General features: G+C 36.5%; 1 protein-coding gene across 1 annotated transcript; it reads left to right on the top strand.

Annotated features, from left to right (window-relative positions):
• The first annotated feature begins 9160 nt into the window (after positions 1–9160).
• On the top strand, positions 9161–10117 carry LOC103740396 (olfactory receptor 8B3-like). The gene has a single exon (XM_008840973.2). It carries the CDS (start codon positions 9164–9166, stop codon positions 10115–10117), a length of 954 nt encoding a protein of 317 aa, XP_008839195.1. The 5' UTR covers positions 9161–9163.
• Position 10118: the final 1 nt, after the last annotated feature.

A 10118-nucleotide genomic window follows, 5' to 3' on the forward strand; every position in this document is an offset into this window, starting at 1 on the left:
GATAGGCAAAACATCTTAAGAAGTTGTCACATTATAATATCACTCCTTCCCATGCTTGGTTTACATGAACTTGAAAGCCATCTTCTGCTTCTGACAGAAAAAATTTTTTACTAGCTTGGAATTTAATGAATCTCGATTCAAAAACTGAACATAAAAGGGAAAGTATACACTTTTTCCCACTTAGTGGGACCAACTACAGTGTCTATTTGAGGATTGGCAAATAGATTTTTCCAATTTAGCCAAGGTTGGGATCTCCAGGCCCTGTGGCATCTCCATGTAATTCCCAAGTGTTTGTTTGCTTATCTTCTCTGTTTTATGATAAACAAAATGGATACATTATTATTCTGAATGTTATCAGTCAGTTCAAAACAAATGAAGCATAATTTCTCTTAGTGAATCTTAATTATTTATGTGGACTTTTAGGTGGTAGGGTTGTATATGGAGGGAAATGAATCAAAATAAACCAACATATATTTGCACCCTTTTGACTTTGGCACTTGAATAAAGTCAATCTTCAACATTCACTCCTTAGTTTTATGAAACTGTTAAAGAATAAATAAATAACAACAACAAAACTGTAATGAATTAATTTGTTTGATGAAAGAAATCTGAGGCCAGGATAGTGTTATGGTTACAGTTCACTTCTCTTATGCAGGTCTATACTGAAAGAGAACTAATGCAGTGGAAATATATGTAAATTATGCAGTTTGACCTGGAAAGCTGTGTAAGCAACTTTGAAGGTGTAGACAAAGTTGAGGTATTCATGGCAGCTAGAATGGAAAGATATAAGACTTGGGGTGGGGGTAACGGAGACTGAGGTCAGGGTTTCAGAGACCTGCTGATGTACAAAATATGTGGTAGTGCAAGATTCCCTGCAAGGAGAACATGGAAAGTACCTCATAAAAGTCTTATTCTGAATCCTCAGTTATAAAGGAGATCCAGTATGCTAAAAATATCAGTGGCAAGGAGGATGTGTGAAGGAAATCTTGAGACCTGGAATAGCGCTGACTGAAGACTAGGACTATGTGTGCTTCAAGGGGCAGAGCTGGAGAGGGGACTTCCCAACCACTGGAGCTTGCATGATTCTATCAGCATCACCAGATGCCAAACAAGAATCAGTCATCTTTTGTTTACCTTGGTGAATTTGGCCTTTCTTTCCTTTAATATTTCCTTGATATGACCTAATTTCCCCATTTGGAGTGGTAATGTTTACTCCATAACATTGTATATTAGAATCTCACAATGTGATTTTCTTTTTATTTTTAGGGATTTGTAGTTAAGAGAATGCCTTGGTCTTAAAGAGATTTTGAACTTTTTAAAAAGTTGGGACTTTTAAGTACCATGGAGTCTGTCAGAGATGGAATTTTTGAGGTCAGTTTCAGAGAGGTTTGACTGAAGAAGGATTACCCAACCTGAAAGGAATTGGCACCAGTTCCTAGGATGGGGTCCTGCTCTAAAAAAAAAAAAAAAAAAAAAAAAAAAAAGACTAGTAGAGCTCTAGCAATCCCCCATCTTTCTATGTATCTCTCTCTTTTCTGACTGAATTCACAATGTGACAAGCCCCCTCACATGACTGTCATGTCTTTGTTATAATAGACAGAATTCCTTCTTAACCTGTGAGCTAAAACAATAAATCTTTTTTAAGTTGCTTTTTTCACATTTTTGGGACATAACTACAAAATATACTTAGGTCAACTACTCAATGAATTTATCTTTAGTGGCTGCGAAGTTGGCTCATTGTGTTAGAGTACTTGCTTCTTAAGCAAGAGGACCTGAGTTTGAATTCTCAGAACATACAAAAAATCTGCTTATGGCTACACATGCCTGTAACCCCAGTATCAGGGAAAGAAAGAGGCAGGTTCAGAAAGCTCTCTGGTCACACAACATATATGGAATGGTGAAATTTCAGTTCAGTGAGAAACTGTCTCAAGGACATAAAGCAAAAAGTGATGGCATGGGGATGCCTGAGGTCCTCTGGCCTCCCCATGCACATTTGTGGCTGTGTACACTCACTCATACGCACACATACACCTCACTCATATCATACACAAATAATTGAAAAAATGCCCCTATGTATAAATTTTCCAGAAGATTATGAATTCCGTTGCCGGTGCCAGCCGGCCAAGATGGACAGTACCTGAAATGGGGAGTGAGGATTGAAAGAAAGGAAAGGAGACAGAAAAGATGCTTGGGAGGGCTCACAGTGAATACTGCCAGCCCCGATTTATTTCAGTTCTGCCTTTTTATACAGAAGAACTCAATTAGTTACAACTGCTGTTTTTCCTCACCTGTATCTGAGGGTCAAGGAGCGGTCAGATCAAAGGCTTCCACAGGTGTTGTGAGGCTCTCCATATAAACATATTCCTCCTAATAAGGCAGATTAGATACTGGTGTGCATAACACACACTCAGTAAACAAGCCTGACACAGCTGAATGATTAGCGGCTCCCGACATTCCGTCATCACGATAAGTGAAGGTCTGCATGCACTGACTTTCTTCAAACATTAACTAGATTCATGGTCTCTCTGCATCCTCCCTAGGAGACAACTGGTATGAAAAAAGAGAAGCCGTGTATAGTGCTGCAAAGTTTATTTTTTTGTAACTGCCACTTAAGTTGTCAAGAGAGGTAAAACATCCCCAAATTTGTGCATGGATACTGACATTGACTTCCATGGTTAACAGGAAAAAATGATGGAACACTAAAGTCCATTAAAACCTCTGTCTTCATAAGAGTACTGTTTAGTTTTTCTTTCTACCTTCAAACCACTTTCTTCAAGAATAGGGTTGGATTCCAGGAAGCTGCAGTTTTCCGAGACATCAAGGAGTGAGTTTTCAGAATATCCTGAGAAGTTTATCCATCTTCAAGAGAATAGTTTTCCACGTTTTATGAATAAGAAGAAAATGTAATTAAACCATGTCACCTTTTTAACATATTTCTAAATAAAATAAAACTCGATAAGTAGAATTTTCTAGATAGTAATTTTTTGTTCATATGAAGGTATGAAAACATCATGAATAAGGCCTCCCCAGATGGCTGTTAATTGCTATGGAGGCTGATAATCCACATGAAGTTTCTTGTGTTTATACTTTATAAAAATCATGGCTCTGTGTTCATTGGGGGTAAGGCTCCATGCTCCTTGCCACAGGATGAATCTCTTGTTAGAAGACACTGGGAAAGCATTGAAATACCACTTTGCCAGTGTGTCCATTGGCCACAGAGTAAGTTGTTAGTGATAGTGATGCAATGAACAGAAGAGCCAGCTGTATCCTGTGCTGCCAGGTGCCATATCTTGGTATTTACAAAGTATTAGTGTTATTTCCGATTGGTCAAGCAACCTGAGAGTGAATTCAGCAAGCATAATGTTGTCTTCACATTTGTCAAAGTAGTGTGAGACAATGTTTACTTTGTAGAGATTTTAGCCTGCGTAGTCTATGGAGAAAACTTCCCTTAGTATCTATGTTTCATTTCTATTCTGGTGTACTCACCAGACATCTTTACATTCTTTCTACACAGACAGAAGGATCTTCAAAAAAGTATTTTTCTCCTTCTATACAGTTCTCCATCCAATTACCTGGACCACCTGGTATTTTGGTTGACCTATAGGGTGATAAGAACCCTTGATTTCCACAAAGACTCCAGGCTAATCCCCTTCCCGTTTCTCTCTGAAGCCAACTCTCATGCACCACCGTCTGAGACAGAGATTTTCATTGTAGCAGGAAAGACAGAACTGTTCCCATTGCCGTTATCTTTGCCTTTTATGGTTCTAGCTTCTCTAGCATCCTCTAATTGAGTTCAACTGCAGGGAAGTCCAAAACTTTCAGCACTCAAAGTTCACACATACTTGCTGTTTCTAGGTACATTAGATCAGATGCATTTAGGTATCTGAAGCCCTCCTCATCTCGGCCTATGAGTGAGAAAAAAAATCTCTGTCTTTTACACCAATATGGTTCCCATGATGAATCCATTAAACTATATGGTTTGAGGAATAACCATGTTGAAATTTCCCTGAGAGAAACCTTGAGCCGGCAGACGTTTTGATCAGAAACAATCTCGTCACGATTTTAATTGAAACACAGAGATTCTATCTTTAGAAATTTTTATTCTCAGCTTTCATATCTTGTTTCATTTTTTTCCTATGAAAACAGAAATTAGTGTTTGTTTATTCTGCAGCTTTTACTTTGGTGTTAGCTTTGTTTCTTCGTCATAGGCATATTTTCTTCCTTCACCATGTTTCCTCTGTAAGAATAATAATATGCTATTTGTTTGATTTGTTCATCACTGTTATAGAGATTATTCTAAGAAATAGTAATTCTGCAATGAATTAAAGTAATGACAGTTGCAAGCATTTCACTGGAAGGGGAGGTCTCATGTGCCATTTGAGATGAAATAAGAACACAATAATCTTTGATACTATATTTCTTTCTGTTTTCCACATGGCAAGAATATATATGTTTCTCCATTATTGTTAATTATAACTCACATTTCAGCAATAAGTATTATAGATTAAATATTTTGTCAATATCTGATATTTATCATATAAAGATAAACCAGCATATTTTATAGACATTAATATGTATTTAGTATATAGCAAAGGGTCTGAAGTTCAGGTCAAGTAATACTTTACTTCACAATACAGGTTTCTTGAATAAGGTATCTAGAATAATAAATTAGTTTCATTATTTCAAGTCTAGCACACAATTTAGTGTGCTATCAGTGTACGTTATAATTCAATTTTATTTGACTAAAAGAAGTCTAAGGCAACATTTCTACTTTATTACTGAAAAATCTAGACATTTTCTTCAAGTTTTACTGTATCTATATTACTTTGGGAAGACTATGTAATGGTTCTTCTGGGGCAAAATGGAAGATGACTCTTGTACCAGTGTACTGCAGGTATCAGAAACTGATTTCCTTTTGAACAAAGCATCTGAAATGTTCTGTAGTTTTGTAGTTGAGGGAATAGTCTTGGAAGAGAAAGAAACAGGTCAAAGAGATAAATTAATGATCCATAAGAGAACTTTGTGTGGAAAATGATCTATGAGAACTAAATTTAACAGGATTTTGTTGGGTTTGTATTGTTCTGTAGAGATTCAGCAGCTTAATTACCCCTCACTATTCATAAAGCTTCTTCAGGCTGAAAGTGTTTAGGAGACCAATAGTGGAAATTTTGTGAACCTGTTTTCAGGGAATGGTGAAGAAAAGATAACATAAGTACTTACAATACAGAGTTGCATTTGAGACTCAGTTTAGAAACAATTGGCATGCACAAATAAAAATGTTGGGAGACATGACAGTTCTTAATTTCTCTTTTGTTAACTGTTTTAGAAATGCGAATACTGTATTCTTCATAATTGGTTGTGATATCAGCCTATAGTATTTAACATTAAAAATTCCAGGTATAAGAGCAACCGGACACACTCAATCAAATCTGTCTTTCTTGCTCAGATAGGCCATTCCTACATGGAAGATAAGGCATTTAAGGCCTCATGGACCTTGGAGAGTGATGAGGATCTGAAATGTATATTTGTAGAAGAAACCAAATTGTCACAATTAATGGGGCAGCATTAATCAATTCCTTATCCTGAATGTGTGTTCTCTTTCAATTTGTGATGGTTTAGTCTTCATAATTCCCCTTTATATATCCGAAAGCTCATGTCATCCCAGACGGCATTTCACTCTTTGCTATTACCAGGCCATCATTTTGTTTACTTTCCCTTTTTCTCAATAATCACACGAATCCAATGAAAACATTTACCATCTGTGATGGTTGGCTTTAATGTCAACTTGCCAGAAATTAGTCACCTGGGTATGAAGCCTCAAATAAAGAACTGTCCTGATTGCCTTGACTGATGTGATAAGACCCATCTCAGATATGGGTGGCACCTTTTGCTAGCAACCCAGGTCTGAGATGGGTCTTAAAGGTTATTTGCCTTTTGGTTGCTTGGTCCTCACTCTGGTAACCTACTTAATTTAATTTACTCTATTTCTGCTGCCAGTGACTCCTTCTTTGATATCAGAACCAATATTTCCAAGCAACAGTTGTTGACTAAGGACGAGCAGTTCTTCAGGAACCCTCCAGGTTTTACACTCCAGATTAGGACTGTTGAGGCACTCAGTCTCAAGGACTGAGCAACGACCAGGTTCTTAGCCTCTCCTTTGTGAGACAACCTCTGTGTATATTCTTAATTCTGAGCAAATCAGCCTCAAAGGGCCAAACAAATACCAGGTTTTCGACATTTCTGATTTAAGACAACCATTGTTACTATTTTAATGCAATCTCATTTAATAAATTATTTTTCTATAAAATGTAAATACCTGTATAATCAATTAGTATTGGTTCTTTAGAGAACCCTAATACACTTTTCCTATTTCCAAAGAGGAACCTGAATCACGGTGAAATTAAAAGCTTGACCAAATAGTTATAGTAAAGAAGTGTAGGTGAGAATTCAAACAGTCCTCCCATTCCTTTCTATGACAAATGCAAAAATTGCTCCTCTCTTTACTAATTACAAACTCAGCAACTAAAAGGGGTACAGAGTATGTAATGTATAGTAACCACTAAAAATTTCAGAAAGGATATAAAACTAATGAAATGACTTTGGATGTCTTGGAACATACCCAGGGCCAGAATGCTTGCCTGGCATATGTGAGGCACAGTCAATAATAATATGAAAATACTAATAAAAGAGAAATTTTGGATAAATCTCAGGGAAATAGCATCTGGAATGTGATACTGCATTCCTTAGCAAAAACTTTGATAAAGTAATTAAGAGCCATGGAGTTAGCATCTGAAATATTACATTTAAAGTTGTGGGAGAGAATAGAATGCAACAATCAGTTTCCCTTAAGAGACAAAGGTCATAGGGAGATTGGAGTTCCCTATTGGCCCGAGCCTGGAGAATGTACAGTCTCTGATGAGGACATTGCTGACTATAATGCTGAGTAACTAAGGAATTAAAGGCACACCATGGCCCAGTATATAAATGCAATTGCTTCTTCTTCTTTTCATATTTACCATTGCTTCCCAAGGAAGACAGTAAATAAGATTCTATCTTTCTCTAATAAAAGGTGAATATATTTTTAAACACGTGAAATTGTAAAGGTCTTACCAACAAGTGTGATAAGAAAGATCATTTGTATTTCCTATAATTCTTTTTATATCAAGAACTATATTGTGTAGTATGACTGATAGTTCATAAAAATATTCTGGGGCATGAGAAATTAATTTGATCCTGTAACCTCATAGGATCATAGGAACCAAAGCCTCATAACTTAATATTGCCCTTCAAGAATGACAGATGATTTATAATAATAAGGAAACAGCAAAGTTTCTCTCCTAAGGTAAGTTTTCTATGTATTTATACTAATATTTTTCAGCTTTTGGTGTCTTGCTTTTTACTTAACAGTTTTATTGATGTGCTACTAACATTTAAGATGGTATATGTTGTGTGTAGAACTTGAAATTTTGTTCAAAATATTCAGCAATTAAAATAATTCAAAATACTTCCCTTTTATATAGGCATGCTTTTGTGTGCATACATTGAAAAAGAAGTATTTTAAAATATGTACTTTTAGTAGGTTCGAAGTGTATAATACCATGTTATTAACCATTTTTAAATTCTTGATCATTAGACATCTAGATCCAAATCATGTTGCATAACTGAAAAGTTTTAAACTTTGGTCAGCATCATCTTGATTGTCTTGATCACTGACTCCAGAAATGTACAACCTTTATGTGAATACAACTCCTTAAGCCTGCACATACAGACGATAGAAGAGAACCTTTCTCCCTGAAAGTCTTGATCTTTTACGTTTTTATAGTAGCTTTACATTGAGGTGAAGTAAATGTGTTAAGAAAATGTGCCATTTTCATTCCATTTTGAAAAATCCGGAAAGCTCAGTGAATTTTCTAGAAGTAGCTTCTTGAAGGTGAAGAAAGAATGTTCTATATGAACAGTCTGCTTTCAAAGTCACCGTAAGAAATTTTCTACTCCATGGACATGCACCAAAACTTTCCTACATTTACGGGGTTTTGTGTCACAAGCAGTACCATGACCTTCCTAGAAACAGTGTTCACAGTTTCACGTCCACTTCGTCCAAACTCAGTGAGTTTCCAGGATCAGGCTTCTAGAGTTAATTCCTCTATTATAGTGTTGAAGCCATGAAGATAGTGAAGTGAGCATTGTGTGAACTTTTCAAGGAAGATGTGAGGAAAAGTCTATCTGTACCACACAGGACACCAAAACTGTATCAAAGAAATGATTCTGCCCAAGTTGAAATTGAAAAATAAATGAGTTTATTAGGCTTACTTACATGAATGAGAGCTGTTATAAGTGTGACAAAAGCACAACTATTTCAGTGAAAATATTATGCCAGCAATGGCGATGACCTCCCTAAAGCTGCACAGGAGAGCTCCCATTTAGTTAACCTTCCGGACACTATTAACTCTACTGCCTCAGGAAACCATGAGAAATGGGAGCAAAAGTACATGCAGCTGGGAGGTTAGCACAGAAAGAATAGTTGGACTCTCTCCTGAGGATCAGATGTCATTCCCACCACTTTTTCTATGAGGGAACATCAAGAGACCTGAACTCCAGGATCTCTTTCAGGTTATCATAGCTTCTCTGGGTAATATGTTAATGGCTGCTATGATTTGAGTCAGTGTTTCAAACCACGAGATAAAGGCAACTCTATCCTGGCCCATTCTACTTCACCCTTCTCTCTTAAACCTTCTAGATATTATGATATCACAGTAGAGCACTAGGCTCAGCTTTGTTGGTAAAATTAGCAACAATCTGCTATGCTTAGGTTTTTAACTCTGATATGAGGTAAATGACGTGAAAAACTATGATACAGCCTGAATGATTGATTCTTTGATTGCTTGATTGTATTTTGAAGAGATTCTTTTAGTAGAGGGTGGACTCAAACTCACTACATAGCCTAGGATGGCCTTGAACATTGATCTTCCTGCCTCTACCTCTCATATGCTATGAATGTAGGCATAGACCCCCATTATAGCAGTTGGTATGCTGATTTCTTGTTTCATTTTCAGACATTTTCAACATATACCTCACATTTGTGAGAAAAGATATTTTTAACAATTTTATGTTTTCCTCCAATTTTACTTTTTTATTTTCTATTCACAGATTCTCTTTTAGAAGAATGGCTCTGGTCAACACTTCTATCTTAACTGAATTCATTCTCTTGGGATTGACAGATGAGCCTGATCTCCAAATACCCCTTTTCTTACTCTTTCTTTTCATGTATTTTATCACTGTTCTGGGAAATTTGGTGCTGATGATTTTAATTGTGCTCAATTCTCATCTGCACACCCCCATGTACTTTTTCCTCTTTAATTTATCCTTTGTAGATCTCTGTTATTCTTCTGTGATTACGCCCAAAATGATGATGAACTTTATACTAAAGAAGAATATCATTTCTTATGTGGGATGTATGACTCAACTCTTCTTCTTTTGTTTTTATATAATTTCTGAATGTTATGTACTGATGTCAATGGCCTATGATCGCTATGTTGCCATCTGCAACCCACTCTTGTATAACATTACCATGTCCACTAAGGTGTGTTCATCTCTTATACTTGGTTCATATTTGATGGGATTTTTTGATGCCATGATCCATACTGGATGCATGCTGAGACTGACCTTCTGTGATACAAACACCATTAACCACTATTTCTGTGATCCTCTCCCTCTGTTCCAGCTCTCATGCACTAGTACCTATGTCAATGAGATAGAGATTTTCATAGTTGGGGGAAAAGACATCATTTTGCCCAGTGTCATCATCTTTACTTCTTATGGATTCATCCTCTCAAGCATCCTCCAAATAAGGTCCACTGAGGGCAGGTCCAAAGCCTTCAGCACCTGCAGTTCCCACATAATAGCTGTTTCTCTATTCTTTGGCTCATGTGGATTTATGTATCTAAAGCCTTCCTCAGCTGTGTCCATCAATCAGGGAAAAATATCTTCAATCTTTTATACCATTGTAGTGCCCATGTTGAACCCCTTAATTTACAGCTTGAGAAATAAAGATGTTTTAATTGCCCTGAGAAAAACCATAAAAAGGAGAAATTTGCTTATAGATACAGTGAAGAGATGAG

The sequence above is a fragment of the Nannospalax galili genome, unplaced genomic scaffold (assembly GCF_000622305.1).
Source record: "Nannospalax galili isolate Female #2095 unplaced genomic scaffold, S.galili_v1.0 scaffold881, whole genome shotgun sequence".
Lineage (NCBI taxonomy): Eukaryota > Metazoa > Chordata > Mammalia > Rodentia > Spalacidae > Nannospalax > Nannospalax galili.